At 45.3% G+C, this 23,478-nt stretch overlaps 1 protein-coding gene across 1 annotated transcript in view; it reads right to left on the reverse strand.

Annotated features, from left to right (window-relative positions):
- LOC138976132 (ankyrin repeat domain-containing protein 27-like) overlaps positions 1 to 23,478 on the reverse strand; it is a 36,023-nt gene that overhangs the window by 5,729 nt on the left and 6,816 nt on the right. The window contains exons 3-15 of the mRNA XM_070348955.1: positions 23,384 to 23,420; positions 22,651 to 22,736; positions 21,823 to 21,878; positions 21,413 to 21,469; positions 15,649 to 15,713; positions 14,947 to 14,986; positions 7,981 to 8,097; positions 7,301 to 7,377; positions 6,274 to 6,436; positions 3,103 to 3,174; positions 1,920 to 1,989; positions 1,548 to 1,588; positions 980 to 1,083 (exon numbers count right to left, since the gene is read on the reverse strand). Coding sequence (XP_070205056.1) covers positions 980 to 1,083; positions 1,548 to 1,588; positions 1,920 to 1,989; positions 3,103 to 3,174; positions 6,274 to 6,436; positions 7,301 to 7,377; positions 7,981 to 8,097; positions 14,947 to 14,986; positions 15,649 to 15,713; positions 21,413 to 21,469; positions 21,823 to 21,878; positions 22,651 to 22,736; positions 23,384 to 23,420 — 985 coding nt within the window. The remainder of the gene's footprint in view (positions 1 to 979; positions 1,084 to 1,547; positions 1,589 to 1,919; positions 1,990 to 3,102; positions 3,175 to 6,273; positions 6,437 to 7,300; positions 7,378 to 7,980; positions 8,098 to 14,946; positions 14,987 to 15,648; positions 15,714 to 21,412; positions 21,470 to 21,822; positions 21,879 to 22,650; positions 22,737 to 23,383; positions 23,421 to 23,478) is intronic.

Raw genomic sequence — 23,478 nt, forward strand, 5'->3', positions numbered from 1 at the left:
GCGTGCTTTATTTTCACTGTCTTTGAATCGCTGGCCTTTCAAACCGGACGCTAAGCGTCCCTGAAAGTCGAGCGTCGTAACCTCGAAGGGTCACGTGACGAGTTGGCGGTCCAGGCTATTTGGTCTATGCTTCAACAAAAAAAGAACATGTTAGGTGTGGTACTATCTTAATTTCCTCTTCTTTGCTGATTTTCGTCTTTCTTTCTCTGTCAACTCTCCTTTTATTTGCTGACATGACGGGCGAAGTGGCGCAGTGGTAAGACGTCGGCCTCCTAATCAGGAGGTCGTGAGTTCGAATCCCGGTCACTGCCGCCTGGTGGGTTAAGAGTGGAGATTTTTCTGATCTCCCAGGTCAACTTATGTGCAGACCTGCTAGAGACTTCACCCCCTTCGTGTGTACACGCAAGCAAAAGACCAAGTGTGCACGGAAAAGATCCTGTAATCCATGTCGGAGTTCAGTGGGTTATGGAAACATGAAAATACCCAGCATGCCTACCCAACGAAAGCGGAGTGAAGCTGACTATGCTCTCAGAGTATAGTGTGGGGAACCCAAATGGGCAAACAATCTCACACGTCACCAGAATTTCTGGAACGCTGAAGAAGAATTTGCTGACAAAGACCTTGGGTCGAAACCGGTACATGATCTTATCATTTGATTGTCCATGTTTCTGGTGAGTACATTTTTGTTGTTGTTAGCTTGTCCCACACAAGATGATTCAATTCTTTTCGTCAATATTTAGACACACCATTACCTCTCTCAGAACCTCAAAAGTTATCGGTGACCAAAAATCAAAAAATTTACCTGGACAATAATGCCAGATTAATCCATCAAGAAAACCCTAGTGACTTTTATGATGACAGAAAACTGCAGTGTCTAGCAAAATATATGATTGTTCACCACCAAGGGTTTGTTTGTTTTGCGTTCTGTGTGTCTTCTTTAACTTAAAAAAATAACAGATTTCACTGCTTCAAAGCTCACCTGAGATCATCCAGATCTTTGGCACATGATGCCCAGGCGAAGGTTTCCATGTAAATAATGTCGCTGTGCAGGTGTTCGCATTCAGACTGTCCTATCACATTCACCTGCAGTAAACAGATGAAGATTAGGTAACGAGCATAGCGTTCTTTACTAAGACTTTGTTAAGATCGCCATGGTAACGAAGCATTCAGAAAAACATGACAGATGGAGAGAAAAAAAAGTTAATTTTGAATGTGCAACCATTTTCATCTTTGATATACTACAGGAGAATTCTGCATAAAAATCAACATTCAAAACATACATATATATACATACATATAAGTGTTTAAATATCACACACACACACACTGAAACTGACAAACACATGCATGCACACACACACACACACACACACACACACACACACACACACACACACACACACAATGGGCAAAAAAAGAGACAAAACAGAAAAGAAACAGGTGTGTGTGAGAGAGGTTGGAAAATAGCGGAGATAGAGCAGGTGGATGGAGGGGGAAGGTAAGGGGCAATGGAAGAGACAGAAAGAAAAACGTCAAGCAGCACTCACCAAAATTGGTATGAGATCGTCTGATGTTAGACAAGGTTTATCTGAAATAAAGAAAACAGGATGTTTACTCATCATTCTGATCCTTCACACTACAGCATTGCTGGGTATAAACATTTAACCATTACGCATCAACAATTTGTCTTACATTGCAATACAGTGGAACCATCATTTTAATTCTTAAATAAAAAAAAATCCAGAAAAAAAAGTCTTTAAACGGAGGTAAATTACCATAAATTATGAAAGTAAAATCTCGAGAAAACTGGGCCCGTAAAGAGAAGGAGTCTTAAATTGGGCCACACTTAATTTGGTTTTCAAATCGTCAACAACACTCCAGGTAATATTTGTAAAGATAAAACACCTGTACGTATTTACCTGCAGTGAGGGCCAGGTGGGGAGGAATATTACGGGACAGGTGAGCAGTAATTTCACTGGTGACTGCATCCTGCACACAAATGACTTCCATTTTCACCTGCTAAATTCCACACTCCATACATCAATGCCCCGCTTTCATAAACCTCTTTCTATTTCTTTTGTTGTTTGTTTTGTCAATAACAAACGTTCCAACAACCTACCTTTCTTGTTTTTAGATTCTGAATTTTGGAACGTTGGCCGTCTATTTGTTTTTGGATTTATTTCTCTTTCTATTCCTTTTCTTCTTTTTATTCACTCATTTCACAGAATTGTTCACATTTTCTGTTTGACCTTATCTGCATTTTTGCAGCAAAAAGACTGCCTGTTCTTCTTCTTCTTCTTCTGCGTTCGTGGGCTGACACACCCACGTACACTCGTGTTTTTTGCACGAGTGGAATTTTACGTGTATGACCGTTTTTTACCCCGCCATTTAGGCAGCCATACGCCGTTTTCAGAGGAAGCATGCTGGGTATTTTCGTGTTTCTATAACCCACCGAACTCTGACATGGATTACAGGATCTTTTTCGTGCGCACTTGGTCTTGTGCTTGCGTGTACACACGGGGGGTGTTCGGACACCGAGGAGAGTCTGCACACAAAGTTGACTCTGAGAAATAAATCTCTCGCCGAACGTGGGGATGAACTCACGCTGACAGCGGCCAACTGGATACAAATCCAGCGCGCTACCGACTGAGCTACATCCCCGCCCAGACTGCCTGTTAATTCTTATGCATTCATTTCTTCTTTTCATGCAGAAGGCAACAGACAAACTCCGGAAATTACTCTGTCTGGTGTGTATGGGTTGTGAGAGAGTGAATATAACTCTTGCTTTTAGTGAGGCAAGCATTCTACACAAGCTCCTTGTCCATGTGTTTCAGACACCCCCTTCGCTAATGACTGGCCTAGAATGGGAAAGTTTGAATCAACAAAAGCTAGAGTATTCACTCTTTCACAACGCATACAAACCCCACAGAGTTATTTCCAAACATGATCTATTCAGGGAGCAGAAACTCTATCATTCAAAGTCTTTGGGAGGAGTATTTCTATCACTTTCCACAAACATTTTTCAGTTTCTTGATTATTGTTGTGGCAAGCCCAGTAACACAATCTTTTATCATAATAAAATAACGACAACCAGCAACTTACCATGACGGCCTTGAGGCAAAACAGTTTCTCTCGCGGGGTGGTCAGCCAATCCATTCTGCTCAGCTCTAACTCCTGAAATTGAAATGATCAAACTCACCACTCATGCTACGTGTACAAAGCTTAACACACAAATGAGCAAACTGTGAATCAGGCTTATTGTAAATGTCAACCCCATGTTATATTTTTCAAGCAAGAAAAGCAGAACAGAGGTACAGTGGAACCCACTTGTAAGACCTGAAAAGATCTTTTTATATTTAGTCAAGTTTTGACTAAATATTTTAACATCGAGGGGGAATCGAAACGAGGGTCGTGGTGTATGTGCGTGTGTCTGTGTGTGTGTGTGTAGAGCGATTGAGACTAAACTACTGGACCGATCTTTATGAAATTTGACATGAGAGTTCCTGGTTATGAAATCCCCGAACGTTTTTTTCATTTTTTGGATAAATGTCTTCTTTGACGTCATATCCGGCTTTTCGTGAAAGTTGAGGCGGCACTGTCACGCCCTCATTTTTCAACCAAATTGGTTGAAATTTTGGTCAAGTAATCTTCGACGAAGCCCGGACTTCGGTATTGCATTTCAGCTTGGTGGCTTAAAAATTAATTAATGACTTTGGTCATTAAAAATCTGAAAATTGTAAAAAAAAATAAAAATTTATAAAACGATCCAAATTTACGTTTATCTTATTCTCCATCATTTGCTGATTCCAAAAACATATAAATATGTTATATTCGGATTAAAAACAAGCTCTGAAAATTAAATATATAAAAATTATTATCAAAATTAAATTGTCCAAATCAATTTAAAAACACTTTCATCTTATTCCTTGTCGGTTTTTGATTCCAAAAACATATAGATATGATATGTTTGGATTAAAAACACGCTCAGAAAGTTAAAACGAAGAGAGGTACAGAAAAGCGTGCTATCCTTCTTAGCGCAACTACTACCCCGCTCTACTTGTCAATTTCACTGCCTTTGCCATGAGCGGTGGACTGACGATGCTACGAGTATACGGTCTTGCTGAAAAATGGCATTGCGTTCAGTTTCATTCTGTGACTTCGACAGCTACTTGACTAAATATTGTATTTTCGCCTTACGCGACTTGTTCTTTCTTTATTTGGTGTTTAACGTCGTTTTCAACCGTTCAAGGTTATATCGCGATGGGGAGGGAGGGGGGGGGGGGGGAATGGGATAGAGCCACTTGTTAATTGTTTCTTGTTCACAAAAGCACTCATCAAAAAATTGCTCCAGGGGCTTGCAACGTAGTACAATATATTACCTTACTGGGAGAATGCAAGTTTCCAGTACAAAGGACTTAACATTTCTTACATACTGCTTGACTAAAATCTTTACAAACATTGACTATATTCTATACAAGAAACACTTAACAAGGGTAAAAGGAGAAACAGAATCCGTTAGTCGCCTCTTACGACATGCTGGGGAGCATCGGGTAAATTCTTTATCGTCCCAACCAATATGGGACTCCCCCTAACCCGCGGGGGGTAACAAGTTTTCTTTGCGAAGCTGGCCGCACAAAGCTTAATTAGCACTGAGTTTTCAGTAAAAAGATTTTGCGGCGTCTTCTCAAAGTCGACTTTGGGCTCAATGAAGGACAGGCTTGAGCATGCTATGTTATGCCCGTTCTTTTCCCTGTTCACTTGCAAAACTCTAAATTCAATTTCCTCACTCACACCATCATTCCGCGTTCATGCAATCATTGCTAAGTCACACTGGGATTTCAAATTCACACCATCATTCCTGATTCATAACATTCGTACTGTATCATCCAGTCATTTCTTATTCATGCCATCAATCCTCTGTCACATCATCATTCCTTGTTTACGTTAGGAAAAAACAAGACATACAAAAAACATGTTTGTTTCTAACATCAAAGACAAAAACATTCGGGTCGGTAGGTCAATAACTTTTTTTTATTTATTTTTTTTTAAAAGTTTTTTCAATTTGTATTTAGACAGGCGAATGTGGCTTTTTATCAGCTTGAAATCGTGCCAGATGTTGTAGAAGAGTAACTTTCCTTGTAAAGTCTGCAAAATCAAGTTTTATTATTTTTTAATTAACTTTTTATAATGGGAGGAAAAAGTTGGGAGGAAAAAATAGGGTCAGTCGGGAGAAACATTTCTTGGCCTTATTGTTGCTACTTCACGCCAGTATCCCTCATTCATGTTATCATTCCTCTTTATCATTTCTCATTCACACCATCATTTCACAATCACACCATCATTCCTCATTCTTGCCACCATCTCTCGTGTTACCATTCATAACTCAATCCAATGCTCATCATACATGCAGCGATTCTTCATTCATGCCATCACCACAATCGTTCCCCCAGTCAAACTAATAGATGATTTTTGGAAATAACTCTGTCGGGTTTGTATGGGTTATGAAAGAGTGAGTACCCTTGCTTTTGCTCCGACAAATATTGACATATGGTTCCTGTACAAGTGTTTAAGACACACATCCCTCGCCAGCGACTATAATGTTTCGTGGAAAATAATGTCATGTGGGGAAACTTTCCCACGTGACATTAGAGGCTAGTCATTAGTGAGAGGGACTGTGTCACAAACATGTGTACAGGAACCACGTGTTGTTATTTGGCAAGAATGAGGAATGATTCTTTCTTTATTTGGTGTTTAACGTCGTTTTCAACCACGAAGGTTATATCGCGATGGGGAAATGGGGGAGATGGGATAGAGCCACTTGTCAATTGTTTCTTGTTCACAAAAGCACTAATCAAAAATTTGCTCCAGAGGCTTGCAACGTAGTACAATGTATTACCTTACTGGGAGAATGCCCGGGAACGTAGAAGAAGAAGAAGAAGAACTGGGAGAATGCAAGTTTCCAGTACAAAGGACTTAACATTTCTTACATACTGCTTGACTAAAATCTTTACAAAAATTTACTATATTCTATACAAGAAACACTTAACAAGGGTAAAAAGAGAAACAGAATCCGTTAGTCGCCTCTTACGACATGCTGGGGAGCATCGGGTAAATTCTTCCCCCTAACCCGCGGGGGGAGATGAGGAATGATGCTGTGGGTATGTTATAAATATCAAGTCAACAAGGAACCACAGCATGAACCAGGAGTGACAGTCATTTCTGGAATTCGTCTATTAACATTCCCTATAAGTCTTCACCACCAGACACACTCACAGCGTTAGGCAGGGGACAAGCAAAGCGGTGTTGTATTCCCAAAGCCTCCACATTGATGCCTCTCAGCTGTCTCTGGCACTTGAGTTCCAGACTCTCATCCTCCGCCTTGTGCTGCTGCACCACCACTCCAAACACCTTGTCGTGCACCGCGCTCATCACATAGCTGAAGGAGAAGGATAAGGACAAAGATAAGATTTCACATCGTCCTGTGAGGTTACCCTGGAAATTCAGGCTGCTTTCTCACTGGGGAAAGCGAGCTGCCATACAGTACGGCGCTACCTTTTCTTTTCTTTGTTTCCTGCATGCATGTATTCATGTTTCCAAGCCCTGAGACTTTGGTTGTGAACTTGGGTTCTTTATTCTCGAGGAGAGTCTGCACAAAGTTGACTTCCCAGTAGAGACAACTGGTTTTGAAGCCATCGCCGTTATCAACTGAGCTATTTCCCCTGAACACAGTAGCAAAGCTGAAAGGAAAGGACCCCCTTGGGACCAGCAAAAAGAGTCCCTACATTGCAGGTGGCCTGTCATGACAGGTCATTAGTATCAAGATAATAGACAAAGATGTCCTTTCAAGGGAGGTGTTCTCTCATCATAGGGGACCCACATCGCATGCACCACCGTACCTCTCGCTCTGACTCCAAGTTCTTTCTTTTTTTCCGTCTATTTCAGCATCAAGGCAACGTTTTTGTAACATTTCAGATCTTTGTTCCTGACCACTCAGTCCAACTTCTTCAAAATTCCAACAATATTAAAGTCCTTTGCAACAAACATTTAACAAACAAAGTCAATGTGTTCTGGAAATTTATACAAAGGACAAACGATATGACAAAAGCAGCAAAGGATCTTTGTTAGTTCAAATGTTAACCCAACTATTTCCATCCTTACAGGCATGATCTGTTCACACACACACACACACACACACACACACACACACACACACACACACACACACACACACACACACACACACACACACAACAATAACATCAAGTGGAACGATGGCAAATGAGTGTAAACAATGTCTCACCTTTCTAATGCTGCAACGACTGTGTCTCTCCACTTGAAGTCTGCTGCATACGTTCTGCCTGCAGCTTTTAAACAGCCCTGTAAAAACACACAAGAAAATCACAATTGTTGAATAAAGTACAAACTATATGACGACATCTATTCGCATGAATGAACAGCCAAACCAGATTATATCTTTTTCTCCAGTTCAACTATTCTTCCAGCCTTTAGACAGCCCTGTAGAAACACACAACAAAATCACAATTGTTGAATAAAATGCAGAATATATGAAGACATTTATTCACATGTATGGACAGCCAAACCAGATTATCTCTCCAGTTTAACTATTCCTGCTGAAATCCATTTTTGGTTTAAACAATGTTTATTCATATTTTAGATGTTCAGGAAATGTACATCGACATAGGGTGAAGACAACAACAAGACTACGGCTTATGGTGGTGTCTTCTAACACATGTACAAGAAGAACATGGCAGACAGTCAAGCCCTTACACAGTAAGCAAAAACAATCCGTACATTTTATACAAAATATTATCCAAATTTAGAAGAGAAAAGAAAAAAGAAGGTGAGAAAAAAAGAAAAAAAAAAACCATTTTTACACCCCCCCCCCCCCCAACACATCCCCCCTCCCCACCACCCCACCCCCCCCCCCCCCCCCCCCCCCCCTCTACATGCCCAACACACCTCAACGGCCTCAGCGCTGATGTCAGCCAGGCGTGATGCAGCCTCCATGAGGTAGTCTGGTAGCACCATGTAGTTGGAGTTGAACAGCTTGAGTTGGTCTTCCACTCTCTCCAAGACCTGGAAAAGGCACATCATCATCATCATCATCATCATCATCATCATCATCATCATCATCATCATCAACTCCCTCCTCAATTGTCGTCGTCGTCATCATCATCACAAATCATCACGAATCATCACGAATCATCACAAATCATCATCCTCATCATCCTCATCATCAACTCCCTCCTCAATTGTCGTCGTCATCATCATCACGAATCATCACAAATCATCACCATCATCATCATCATCCTCATCATCATCCTCATCATCCTCATCATATCAGCAGAAATCGAAAATTTTATTGTAAATTTTCATTTAATAAATATACCTACCCGAATCACATGTAGCATTGACACAATCGGAGATGCTAGGTTCTGAAAAGGCTAACCGTCTAAGGGAAGCAACCCCAACCACAAAAAGTGTAAACGTAGCCTTGGTAATGACCATACACCCGGGGAGTTACCTCCCATCGTGCATGCCATGTCACTACTGCTACTGAACACGTGGTTCATATCATTCGACCTAAAGAATAAATTCTCCAAATCAAAAGCGGGGTTGGCGGGAGGGAATATACTATGTGATTCGGGTAGGTATATTTATTAAATGAAAATTTACAATAAAATTTTCGATTAAATTACATATTCCTACTCCGAATCACATGTAGCAGATTACAAAAACAAGGCGGTGGGAAAGAAAAATCTAACTCACTCAAAAAACCTTGCCAAAAACCTGGACCGCTGCCAAAGAATCAGGGCGGTCCCAGTGGGAAAGAAAATCTAACCCACTCAAAAGCCTTTGCCAGGGCTGGCCCACTGCCAACAGGCAGTGAGGGAACCAAGGAAAGTCCTGATTGACAGCCGAGAAGTATCTCAGGCAAAGCGAAAGAGACAACCTCAGAGATCCAGAAAGCTGTGCTCAGCACTTCTTCCAATCTCCTAGCCGTAAAAAACAGCACAGGAATAGACCCAAGCCTTGGATTAATAACCCTGGCGAGCCAAGGGAAAGACAAGCTTCCCCCCCCCCCTTTTCTGGAAGGAAATGCTAATGTCCTGAGAAGATCCGTGCGTAAGGTTGTCCCCTCAACTGAGAAGGACGAACCCCCGCGGTGACCTTAAGACAACCATGCCAAAGTCTGCAAACCTTGGGATGTAGTAAAGCCCAAAAGGCTTGTGAGAAAGAAGTCAGCTCAAAATAAGAGTGACCAATCCCCACGAAAGAGCGAGAGAGAGACATCCAAGCACTAAGTACCAGAGTCCACCTCGAAGAGAAAACTCACAAATAGAAGGTCGCCAGTTATCCCCTACCAGTCCCTGCGAACGCAGGGAGAGAGGTAGCACCCGACAGCAGCCACTTACGACTGTGCGTAAGCTACCGGAAGTGAGGACCCACGGTGGTCAAAAACCGATGTGACTGGCAACCATAAACAAAATGGCTAAAAGCCAGAATGTTCCCAAAACAGTCTGCTTGACGGTAATCGAGAGTGAATCAAAAACCGAAAGCAGAAAACCAAGACTGGTAAACGTAAACCGTGAAGCCAGCCAGCCATAAGACTCCCGAAACCAGAGTTCTCAGGGAAAAAACAGGCAGTTAACTTCCTAGCCAAATCAAGAGCCTACCTGAGTTTGGCCAGAAACCCAGAGCGCGTCTGTCCCTGTCTGAAGACAGAGTCCAACGCGGAGAAAAACGGACAACCGCCCTAGACAAAGTTGCCTTTTGTAGCCGGGCGACTGTAAGGAAACCCGACCCGACAGACGTCATCCGGACTCGCCTCATACTAAGATGAGGAAGAAGAGAGGAAAGGCCCAAGACTGAAGTCACAGGAACCGAACCTTAACTAAACCTCTGCCCGAAGGAGAAGAGTAGCCAAAACCTGAGAGAGGGGAGGAAAGCCACAAAGAACTACTCCTCAAACATCCATTGTCCAAGACAATGCCCCCTCAGGAAAACCTGAATGTAACTTCCGAGGCCAACTCAAGTGAACCTTAAGTTTGGACGAAACACCAGAACGCGTCTGATCACTAGAGAAAGACAGAGTCCGACTCGATGAACGACAACAAGGACCAAAGTCCGAACGTTTGTGGCCAAACAGGGGTAACCTGAAGCCAGAGAACCCCACAAGCCACAAGAAACGGGAAGGCAACAACCACCATCGCCGCAACGTGGAATGGCTGTTGCCCGGCCAAGGCTGCCTATTGGCTGCCAGCTTAGCTTAACCAGAGGAATGAGCATGCTTCTGCTAAGCATGTTTCTGAGTATGCTAGCCCTACCTTCCTTCAACCTTTGTAAAGCAGTCAGAGACCTGGTGATCTCTACTCGACTGAATCTCTACTGCAGGCCAAGTTTAAGCGACTCTCTTTGACTGTTCAGGGAACTGAGAATGCGAAAGAAACGAGTCCCTCCGACACCCGCCGTACGAGCGTAGAGAAGGAAGGGCAGCCTCATCTGCTCCATGCTCACCCAAGCAAGGGCTGGCCAACAGAGTAGAGAAAGGAGGCAAGTTCCAAAGGCTGAATAAGCAAGGAACAAAAGGTGAAGCCCGTGTAGCCGAAGCCAGCCAAGGCTGAGCATGTTCCGGAACTGAACCATAGTAGAAACTGCGGCAGAACCAAAACACTAGAGATACCACCTTCGGGAGGAGATGGCCTAGCCAAAACCTGCAAACCGTGGTACCTACAAAAGGTGACTAAGGAACCGGAAGTAGAAAAACATCCTATCTTCACGGAACGGAAGTCCGACATCGACAACAAGGAAGCCACCAATGTCGATGCACCCAAGGGAAATCCTGAGCCGAAGCTTGAGCTGCGACGGAAATCCAGAACGTGTTCGATTGCTGACTAAAGACTGAGAACCAGAATAGCTCAGCTACGAACGTAAACCGAAGTCACAGTTGCTGGTGGTAAACTGATGAATGAGATGACCGGAAACCGGAAAACCATCCAACCGGAAAAAGACCTGACTTATCCCCCTACTGACGGTCGTGAATAGGGGAAACGTCCAGGGCCACCCGAACTGACTAGGCAGTAAACGCAACACCCAACAGGTAAAGTGAAGACTGCCCCGGCTGAGGCTAAAAGCCTAAATGCCCGTAGGCCAGCCGCTGTTCCTCACCCACCGACCTCCGAAGGAGTGTCAGGGAGAGGAGAAGTGTATCCGAACAGAGCCGGAAATGCAGCAGACAAAACCGCGAAAAACGGAAGCGAAAGATGCATAGAGTAGACTGAGGCCGGAAGCCCAAACGCCCGTAGGCCAGTCCTCTGTCAACTCCAGTCAAAACCGCAACGTGTACTTGAAATGGAGGACTTATGCTTCCAGTAAAACCGGAAACACCACGCCGACAACGGCTGCCGCACTGGTGAAACACAAATGCCCACGACGGAACAAGAGTGAGACAGAACAGAAGAGGACTGGGGCCGGAACCCGAACGCCCGTAGGCCAGTCCTCGGTCAACCCCAGACAAGCCACTACGTGCGCTTGTGATGGAGAACCTATGCTTCCAGACAGGAAGTGTAGGAGGCCGAAGCCCCGCCCGGGAAAACCTTCGACGTGACCTCTGCCGCAGCTTAGAGGACAGCGTCAAGCCTTTTTCCCAATAACCAGCACGTGTGGAATCGCTGACGACAGACTGAATGTCCGACACGACCGGCGAAAAAACCGAAGTCCACGTACTGGTGGAAGGCCGGTGAAACGGCATAACCGGAAAACCGGAAATCCGTCCCCCCCGACGTCGTCCTAACTCATGCCTCGATCAGGCTAAGAGAGAAAAGACGGCAAGTCTGCAGCTGCAGGAACCGGAACGGCAGTCGACGCGACAACCGAAGGTTGAAACGCTGACTACATCGGCCAGAGCTGAGACACCACCTGCCCGAAGGGCTGGTGTTGCTCCTCAGCTACCGACATCCGGGAGGAAGTGGAAGCGAAAAGAGCAGTAAATCCGGGCGGAGCCGGAAAGCACCAGACGAGACCGCGAAAAGCGGAAGCGCCGAATGCGAGGACGGAGGCCGGAAGCCCGAATGCCCTAAAGGCAACGTCCGGTCAACCCCAGAAACGACCACAGCGGGTGCGTACGTCAGAGGACCTATGCTTCCAGCGAGTGCCGGAAGCGCAGCGCCAGAAACGGCTACCGCCATTGCTCCGCCACACAATGGTCTTCGAGGAAGCCAGGGTGTGACTGAACAGAGGACGAATGCCCGGGGGGCAACGTCCGGTCAACCCCGGAAACGACCACAGCGGGTGCGTACGTCAGAGGACCTATGCTTCCAGCGAGTGCCGGAAGCGCAGCGCCGGAAACGGCTACCGCCACTGCTCCGCCACACAATGGTCTTCGAGGAAACCAGGGTGCGACTGAACAGAGGACGAATGCCCGGGGGGCAACGTCCGGTCAACCCCGGAAACGACCACAGCGGGTGCGCACATCGGGGGACCTGGTCAACCCCGGAAACGACCACAGCGGGTGCGTACATCGGGGGACCTATGCTTCCGGCGAGTGCCGGAAGCGCAGCAGTCGGAAACGGCTAGACAACTCCGGAAACGACCCCAGCGGGTGCGTACGTCGGAGAAGTAGCCGGAACCAACTGCCGCCATTGCTCAGCCACACAATGGTCTTCAGTGAAGCCAGGGTGCGACCGAACAGGGGTTTGCGGGTCGTGAACCCGCCGAAAAGAGCTGTGTCCCAGCAGGGACTGTCCGACGGCCTCACGAGGGCCTGTGGACCAGCTCGACTTACTTGAATCGCCCACCACAGCGGTAGAAGACGAAGAAGCAAAACATCCGCCCTAGACAACGTCTCGGCCGGAAGCGTCAAAGAAGCCAACAAGGTGACGTCGCCCACAGACAGCGGGACCAACGGAAGACGCAGGCTTGGAACGCGAAAATTTCTTCACAAAGATAACGCAGACCTGCAACACCTGATCTGCTAACGGCAGAGAAGGCGAGGAGAAGAAACAGGACGTACAACAGTATATGACTGCCCCACAAAGTGTTTGTTCGAGGCAGAAAGAGTAACGAACAAAACATAACAAACATGTTAAATCCGAAACCACGACCAGTCCTACGGACTGGTAGATACCTGCTAAAGCCTAGCCAAGTAAACCACTGTCAGCAACGCTGATACACAAAATGGCGGCCAAGCGATAAGTTACTGGACAAAATTTAGAAGTCCAAAACGGACGAAAATTAAGCAATAACAAAAATTCCTGTCAAAGTAATGACGAAATATGAAATGGCTTACCAACTAACAAAGCAGAAGGCAAAAACGCAGGTAAAGTAAGGAGAACCTCACCATAACATAGGCCTAGCCACATAAATAAGCTGTCAGGAAAGCTGAGCAACCGAAAGTGGCGGCCACAAGATAAGTTACTGAAACGCATTTAGGAGTCCAAACGGACAAAAAGTCAGCAACTATAGATAAATTCCTGTCAAACTAAAGACAAGAAGGAACAAGCTTACCAACTAAACAAAGCAGCAAGCAAGTAAGAAGGTAAAATTACGTTTACCTCCAAAATACATCGGCCTAGCCACAAAATCTGTCAACTCATGCTGACAACAAAAATGGCGGCCAACAGTAGTCACTGAAATATCACAGGTCCAAACACGGACGAAAATCAGCAACTACAACAAATTTCCTGTCAAAATAATGACCAAAATGGAAAGAGCTCACCAACTACGAAGCAGGAGGCAAGATAGACGGTAACGTGGCCGGTGGGTGTCAAAACAACACCAAACAGCGCAGCCACAGGGGAGCCCAAAAATCAACAACCTGCTCCCTCGAAAGCTGTAAGGTCGAATGATATGAACCACGTGTTCAGTAGCAGTAGTGACATGGCATGCACGATGGGAGGTAACTCCCCGGGTGTATGGTCATTACCAAGGCTACGTTTACACTTTTTGTGGTTGGGGTTGCTTCCCTTAGACGGTTAGCCTTTTCAGAACCTAGCATCTCCGATTGTGTCAATGCTACATGTGATTCGGAGTAGGAATATGTAATTTAATCCAGAAACAGATAGACGGCTAAGTTCATTATGTGTATCATAAGTGTCTGTCTGTCTGTCTGTCTGTCTGTCTGTCTGTCTGTCTGCTTGCTTCAAAGACCAGTGGGTCGACGTACTGTAAATGTAACGTTCCAATAACCTGCAATTCTTGTTTTTTGATTCATCATATCAGCAGGAAAAGCAGCTCAACAGCTTTCTTGTCCGACATTTGTGCGGTATATTTCAGGACATGTAGCAAATGCATGGGTGAGACTGAAAAATGTCATGAATCCTGAAGAATTTTAAGGGGGAGGGGGGGGGGGTCTGGGGGCCCCTAGACGCTGAAGGATTTGTATAATTATCAACCAATAAAAGCATCACCAGAGACATTAGGAATCCGGATTTCCGGAATATACCGGAAGAATCCCACCCATGCAAATGACATTTCTTCTTTACACCTTCAGAGCTGTTGAGGAAGGATGCAAAATGTATTCCTCTATAGATCCGTTTGTTTGTTTGTTTGCTTAACGCCCAGCCGACCACGAAGGGCCATATCAGGGCAGTGCTGCTTTGACATATAACGTGCGCCACACACAAGACACAAGTCGCAGCACAGGCTTCATGTCTCACCCAGTCACATTATTCTGACACCGGACCAACCCGTCCTAGCACTAACCCCATAATGCCAGACGCCAGGCGGAGCAGCCACTAGATTGCCAATGTTAAAGTCTTCGGTATGACCCGGCCGGGGTTCGAACCCACGACCTCCCGATCACGGGGCGGACGCCTTACCACTAGGCCAACCGTGCCGGTCCTATAGATCCGTATTATTAGACATCACAATACTGTACAATTGTAAATAACACTTTCTTTTCAACTTCTTATGTTCTGCACAAACCTTTGCAAATTCCGGGACGGATTGTAGAAACTTCTTGCATCTGAAAATGAGGTAAAAGATAAACTGAAGACAATCTCTATCGGGTGTCTGAAAATTAAAAACTGCTCCTAGTTATTCTGTGTAATGACAAAATAAAGCATCACAATGTATAACTAATTCATTTTTAGACTTTGACTTATTGATACATTCACAGTATCACATGCCCTCTTAAATACTGAAGATTTACTAATCGCCCCTTTTCACAACCCCTGGCCACATCACACTCACTCACACACACACACACACACACACACACACACACACACACACACACACACACACACGCGCCACGCCCAAACACTGTCATGACCAATCTCTTATCTAACCATTACTGTCTCACTCTCAGTGTCCAAATTGCAAAGTACCTCAGACCACCATGGATGTTTCAGTTCCAACAGACGAATTTCAAAATAACTCTGTGGGGTTTGTATGGGTTGTGAAAGAGTGAATGCCCTTGCTTTTTACTCAGACAAACACTGGGGGGGTTGGCAAATCACTAGCACGGGGTGTGTCGGAAACACATGGACAGGAGCACGTGTGAAGTTATTTGTCCGAGGAAAAGCAACCCATACAAACCTGAGGTTTTTTTTTAAATCGTTTATTACATGCTCACACATTCACCCTCACACTCAAACACACACACCCTAAATAAACATCACTCACTCTTTGGCAGAGACACACTGTTCTGGAAGCTTGTGTTTGCTGCTGTCATCCTCAGATGTCTGTGGCTGAAAAAAAGATGAGACTGCATGACTCATACATTTTTGTTATTCAATTTTTTACAATTTCTAAGTATCCCCATTTCCCAGATAGCCAGTTCAGGGCATAAAAGCACACACAAATACAAGTTCATCTTACCACAGTCACTTCGTTGTTTAGATTTACACACAAATACCTTGCATTCCACACACCAGTTCTTTCGCAAACCAAAACATTACAAAGTGGAATAGGTGTCAAACAAAAACACAAAAATATTTCAAATATGTGTTTTACATGTTTCCATTTGAAACCATAAAATTGAAAATTTTAAGAATAAATTTTCATTTGATTAATATACTTACCCAATTCACATATAGCAATTTACTTCAGTTCAGTGCTAGAACGCTGAAAACTACGCTCCACCCTGGTAGGGGGGGAAGTAACCCAGGATCTTGCCTCATGCGTCCTTGCCGACGTTAAGAGGGAGAACTGACTGCCCCCCCCCCCCCTTTCTTTTTGTGCCACCACTCATACGCTTGTTTGATCAGCGTTGAGACCCATTTAGCAAGAGTTACCTTAGATATGTCTTTGTCTCTAGCAGTGTTCAGAGATAAGAAAAGAAGCTTCTGCTGTTTAGCTCTGATAACTGCTAAGAGCTCGAACTGGGCAGTTAGACAAATCGGGGTCTCCTGGCGCCAGAATTTTGCTAAGAGGAAGAATTCTGATTATGGGGGAAGCTTCTGGTTTTTGGCTAGAAAATCCGGCCTAAAACGTAAAGAAATAGAGCCATCTTTTTCAAAAGCTATGTCTCTAGATAAGCCTGAGAGGGCATGAATTTCACTGCCTCTTCTTGCAGTGGCCAAAAGAACAAGCAAAAGTGTCTTACGGGTAAGATTAACTAAGCTTGCTGATTGCAACGGCTCAAAATCTTGCGATCTTAAGAATTCTAGAATAAGGAAGAGATCCCAAGCAGGAACTGGGGCTCTGATTCTAGCAAAACCTATCGACGCACCTTTCAGGACACTAGCGATAAAACCGCTGAGGTTAATGTTGTGACCCAACTGCCTTAGCGTAGCCGAAATAGCAGAACGTCTAACTCGAAGAGACGAGGGAAAGCTGCCCTGAGCTGCTAACCAAGATAAGTGATTAGCTACCTGCATAGAATGCGAGGAAACAGAACTGACCTGATTCTCCGCGCACCATTTAACCCAGGCTGTCCAATGGGAAGCGTACACTGAGCTCGTAGAAGTCCTGTGCGCTTTTTGAACCAAATCGAGTGTCCCGTCCGAGGCGCCCGACCGACGCAGGGATCTTCTCACAGTCTCCATGCGTGAAGGAGCAGGGACTGTGGGTTCTCGTGCTGAATGCCGGTGCATGGTTGCAGTAATTTTCCCTTTTCCAGGTTTAGAGGAATGGGAGGACCTTCTGCTAAGCGGAGGAGATCCGGAAACCAATGCTGACTCGACCACATTGGAGCGACTAGAATCAGGGATGGTCGTTCCAACTCTGCTTTCCTCAGCACTTTTTCGAGAAGTTGGAATGGTGGGAAAGCATAAGCTGTGAGTCCTGTCCAGTCGACTTCCAGTGCATTCACTTCCCAGGCTTCCGGGCCCGGAAACGGGAATATGAACACTGGTAGCCTCCTTGAGAACCGGGTTGCAAAAAGATCGACTATCGGTTTGTCCACCTGCACCCAAAGCCGCTGGAGAGCGTGGTGGGTGATTGTCCACTCCGTGTGGAGTACTTTCGAGGATCGACTGAGCGAGTCTGCCAAAACATTCAGTTTTCCCGGCAGATATTTTGCTGATAACGTGATCTGATGCTGGTGACACCACTTCAGAATTTGGCATGCTTTGAGTGAAAGCATGAGAGAGCGGGAACCGCCCTGTTTGTTTATGTAGGCTGCAACAGTTGAATTGTCTGTGTGAAGACGAACATGTTTGCCTGCCACCAGCGATAGAAAGCTCTGGAGACCGTGGGCTACAGCCTCTAACTCAAGCACATTGATGTGTAAGAGGGCTTGACCTGTTGTCCACGTGCCTGAGGCTGTGTGGTGAGAAAGATGAGCACCCCAGCCTGACAGGGAAGCATCTGTGAACAAATCCTCCTGTGTGGGAAGGGGAGTGATGAGAACTCCCTGTGAGATCCATGGTCCCGGCCTGAGTGCGTCTCTGACTGACGCTGGTGTCTCCATTGTCAACTTGATCTGTCTCAGAAATCTGTTCAGAGGAGACTAGACTTCTGTTTGTATCGCCATTTTTGCTTCCAGTATAACAGGAAACTTGAACAACGGTGGAACTCCAGAGTAGTCTGAACCCCGCATGCACTATACCCACTATCCACTGACTGTTTACCTTTAGTGACCAAAGAGTAAGGGACCGTGACAGGCCGCCTTGCCACCAAAGGCGTGGTGGTTGCGTGGGCAAGTGGTTCGGGGTCGCATCATTGGGGGTGTGCTTTGCGTCCCGACCCCCTTGAATTGCCGAAAGACGGCTTCTTCTTAGGGTAAGGCGCGCCTCTTCCCCGTCCTCGTGAAGAAGAGCTGGCTTGTGCTGACCTGCCCCTATTCGCCGAAGAGGCGGAAGGTTTAGGCGGTCCGTAGCTCTTGCTCTGAGGCTTTGGAAAGCCGTGTTGCGCTATCTTGGCTATAGCTAAATCCCGATCGTCCCGGGTTTGCTTGTGAAGCGCGTCGAGCGACGGCTGTCCCAACAAGGAACCCTCCGTGAACGGGGATAACTTGAGAGCCTCAAGCGTGGCTTTGTCTTGGATCCTGGAACCCGAGAGAAACGCTGACCTGCGCGGGTGCACCGCGTGTGCATAAAGATGCGCAGAAAGACGCATTTGTTCGGCTGAAACTTTGGCCAAAGTAGCGAGCAGCGTCGTCACATCCTTTTCGCTCGCGTCCTGTCGAAACTCAAATGGTTCCAAGGACATAGCGATAGAACGGGAGAGGGACCTGAGTAGCGTTTCCGAAAGAGAAGCTAGTGTCGCTAACTCCGGTGTCACCGGAAGTGGCGCTCGTGGTAGAGAAAAAGTGTCTAAGAGATTGCGTGGCATAGAGTTCAAATAGAACTTCCGGGCAGCAGCTTGCCCGACATAAGGGGTTGGCTGTGCGGAGGCTAGCCACGGCAGTGCTAACTCTGGTGCCGGACTGTGCGCTGATAGCTGAGGCACTGTGTCCAAAGGCACATATTCCGACCGGGAATTCTTAGCCAGAATCTTAGACATCTCATACGCCACTGAGGGAGATTCACGGAACTTAAAAGTTTGTTTTTCTCCCTGTGTTGAGCGAAAATCTCTGACAGCAGAAGGTGGTGGTGCAGACAAGCTTGTTGCCGACACCACTCCTTCCTCAAAGTATCTTGAAGCTACCTGTGCTGCCAAAGCTACTGCATGGGGAAGCTTGTCTGGTAGCCGGGAATTGGGATCTTCATCAGAAAGGGAAGCCCCGTATTCAGATTCTCCTTCCGGCACAGAAGTGCCTACCGGAAATGCACCGCCATATTGACTGTCATAGTCATAGGCAGTGTCATCCGGAAGAGAGGTACCACGTGAGGCATGTCCTCTTCTTGTATCCTCTCTGGAGAGAACTTCCTGCCCCCTGGGCGGAAGTGTGGAGAGCTGTGCTAGGGATGCTTTTGTCGAGCAAACCGGCACTTGCGTGTCTCATGTTGTAAGTACAGGCCCCTGCAAGTCGTGATGCGAGCAAGTCTCCTGCCTTACAACTTCCTGCCCCCTGGGCGGAAGGGAATAACGCTGTGCTAGGGATGCTTTTGAGCAAACCGGCATTCGCGTGTCTTCCGTTAAGAGTACAGGCCCCTGCGGGTCGTGATGCGAGCAAGCCTCCTGTCTCTTAACAACTTCGTGCACCTGTGGCGGAAGTTTGGACCGCTGTACCGATGTTGCGTCCGTATAGCAAACTGGTACTTGCGTGTCCTCCGATCTAAGTATAGGCCCCTGCAAGTCGTGATGCGAGCAAGCCTCCTGTCTTGTCACGGCTTCCTGCCCGGCGCCGGGCGGAAGTAGGGAACGCCCGTGCGTATCTCCCTGTGGGACAGTCACAGTACCTTTAATGGAGCTGCTGAATCCGGAAGTGGAGGCATGGTGAGGGAAACTCTTTCTGTCTTCACCGGAATGTTGTTCAGCGTGAACGTCGGCCGACGTAACAGTGGCTGACGGCGCTGCCTTAACCCTCGACCGAGAGCGATCGTCTACAGTTCCTGCCTAAAGGGAGAGCAAACGTTCGCTCGCCGAGCGCAATTCTGACGAAAACATGCACCTCATTTGATCACTAAACGTTGCAAACATTGCTGACAAATCTTCCTTCTCCGATGCTATGCTAGCCTTAACCGGCGCTGACTTGCATTCTTGCTTCAGCGCCGGCATTACCGGACTCTTAGGATTGTCAATTTCTACAGTGAAAGTATTCTGAGAAACTGGCTCGAACACAGTAACTGTAGGTTTAGAACCCTTGGGCTTCTTAGCCGCTTTCTTAGACGGCGACTCTGTATTGGCTACCTGTCTAGAGCTGGGTTTCTTCTTCCCACTGTCCGCCATACTGGCGTTAGTCTTGCAGACAAAAGTAAACAAAGACTAACTCGTGGCAAACGAAAGCAAATACGAAAGAAAATGGAAAAATCTCACCCAATCTCAGCTAGAAAGCTAAGATACTGACGTAACCAGGGTGTAGACTGCCAAAGAAGCAGTGGGCTAACAAAATAGCCCGAGGGTAATCCAAAACACGTCCTTAGACGCTAACGCTGAAGAGTGGAATGAATAAGATGGCGGCGAGAACACGCATGTGCAATGCATGTTGGGAGGTAACCTTGACCTGGCATTGTCATGTGACCGTCAAGGCTGTTCTATTTGTAGGGTTACTTCCCCCCCTACCAGGGTGGAGCGTAGTTTTCAGTGTTCTAGCACTAAACTGAAGTAAATTGCTATATATGTGAATTGGGATAAGATATGTAATTTAATGTTAAATACTGCTAACAGAAAGTGAGAAAACTGGAACACCTGCCACAAAACCATACCATACCCACCCACCCCCCACCCCTCCCTCCCATTAAAGACAAAAGAAACAAGACAAGAAGAGCAAACGCTCGATCGAGTCACTTTCGCAGTTCTGAATATTATATGAGGCATCAGATGGACAGGAAGAAATTGCTATTCACAACACAATGAGTCACGTTCACATAAAATTTGAGCCCGGTCACTTTTATAGTTTCCGAGAAAAGCCCAACGTTAAGTTGTGTGTTGCCGAACAGAAAAGGCTAGTTATCTCCCTTGTTTTTCTGATAACGTTCGTAAAAGGCTACAGATGTAAATACTTTGATGTAAAGAATAATCCTACAAAGTTTCAATCACATCCGATGAACTTTGTCAAAGATATAAAATGTCTAATTTTTCCTTTGACGCTGACCTGTGACCTTGAAAAAGGTCAAAGGTCAACGAAACCATCGTTAAAGTGTAGAGGTCATTGGAGGTCACGACTAAACAAAATATGAGCCCGATCGCTTTGATAGTTTCCGAGAAAAGTCCAACGTTAAGGTGGTGTCTACGGCCGGCCGGACAGACTAACACTGACCGATTACATAGAGTCACTTTTTCTCAAGTGACTCAAAAACCCAACTTGATTGGATAATATAGAGAGAAAAAATGCCTGCACATTAACAGTTCATCGATATTGAGACTTACAGTGTTTTATTACATGGTTGAAACAACTTACCTGAAATTTGGGATCCAGAGGCTGATCAAGAATAAGAACTCTGTATTGGTCATATTCCTGGAACAGTAGCAACGCACACACACGCATCAGAAATAAATTAACAATAAACCAGAACTTTTTTTGCATGTTATTTTCACACTTCAGCATGCATTAGAATTTAGATCCATAACCCTTTGGAAAGAGTGAAAGTTTGGATATGTCATTTGTGTACATCCAGATGTCTTTGCCCATGATTATTCGCACATGTTTCTGTTAGAAAAGAAATATCAGGAAGGCCAGATAAGCATGTACGCACCACACAGGACAGATACATTCTTCAACTATAATCAACATTCCTGGCTGCGCCCATACTTGGAATTATATATGGCCACATTTTTCTGTTAACACTACGAGTTTGACTGGATCTCTACCTTGTTGTAGGCAAGCTCCTCATTGACAATTCTCGCAATCACTTTGGACGGGAAACCTGTAACAGGAAAACCGAACAATTAAACAAATAAAACTACTTGAACATATTCAGATGTCAGTACAAAATATCAAACTTTTTTTCAAATTTCAGTCAAACCTGCCCTGGCAACCAGCTCTTCGTGATGACCATCCGCTCCACAACGACCACCCCCCAAGAATCCCTGATAAGGGTTTTCTCTGTCTACATAATTCACCTTTCCATAGTGACCCACCTGTCTGTCATGACCTCTACTGGTCTGTCCCTTGGGCAGTCGTTATAGACAGGTTTTACTGTACTAAGACTATGGGTGTACCATACAAACAGATTTTGTATGAGCGCTCTGGTCGTTGTATTCCTAACAAAAAACATACTTGTATTAAATAAGGGGGTCAACAATATACGGATAAAGAGAAAAAACACGGTGCTGAAGTCCACACCAAAACAAGCTCATAGCTCTACAAATCGACAATTTTCACAGAACTTTTGAGTCCATAAAATGATGAATATCAAACAATGAGACAATAGTTTTCAATTTACCAAAATCGACAATTGTTCACAGAACTTTGTGTCAATACACTTTTGAATATCAAACAATAAGACATAATTTTCAACAAAAACAGCTTTAAAAATAAAAGGCTTGTTCAATTTGTCCTCTTTTCTTTCTTGTCATTCTTGCATGTTATGTGTGTTTCATAGGCAGTGTCACACACCCACTTATTATCAAACCTAAAGACAACAATATATAAATGCTGGATGCCTCAAACATGACATATATGCCTCTTAGTCCTACCTTCACCTGTAGAGATACTGCAGCCATCATTGGCAAGTGTTACTGTTTTGCTGTGGTTGCCATGACTTGTCAATGTCAGTAGCTGCCTGCAACAAAAGCAACTCTCCATGAGAGTCAAATGGGAGATGAAAAGAGAGAGAGAGAGAGAGAGAGAGAGAGAGAGAGAGAGAGAGAGAGAGAGAGAGAGAGAGAGAGAGAGAGAGAGAGAGAGAGAGAGAGAGAGAGAGAGAGAGAGAGAGAGAGAGAGAGAGAGAGAAAGCGAGAGAGAGAATCTTGACACTGGTATAAATGCAGCTGGTTGTGCCCTGTATTTTTGTTTTCATCAGGAGGCACATCATGAGGCTATGCCTTCTTATCCCCATATATGTATTAGGCAAAACAAAAATATATGTTGGTTTAGGGTAACCCGACCGACCCTATTTTTCCCCGCCGACCTTACAACTTTTTTTTCATTTCTCAAAAATACCCCCCCCCCCCCCCCCCCCCAAAAAAACCCACCTTTGACACATTTTGCAAACCATACCGAGACTAAAAAACAAAACAAACAAAAACCGACCTACCAACCCGATTTTTGGGGGTCACGTTACCCAAAACCAACATATATTTTTTAGGCTATACTGTGTGCTCAATTTTCTAACGCAGTTTTAAAAGTTTCCAGCCTTTCCCTTAATTGTGAATGATGGAATCTGGAAGTCTCTGCATGCTGTCTATCATCTAAAGAGTGCGTACGTACCCTTGAAAGTATGGCGATGGTTTCAGTATGTGAGTCTCTGAAACAAAACAATACATAAGATGTCAACATAAGATGACAAAAAGTTACTTCAATAC

Source organism: Littorina saxatilis, linkage group LG9, assembly GCF_037325665.1.
Source record: "Littorina saxatilis isolate snail1 linkage group LG9, US_GU_Lsax_2.0, whole genome shotgun sequence".
NCBI lineage: Eukaryota > Metazoa > Mollusca > Gastropoda > Littorinimorpha > Littorinidae > Littorina > Littorina saxatilis.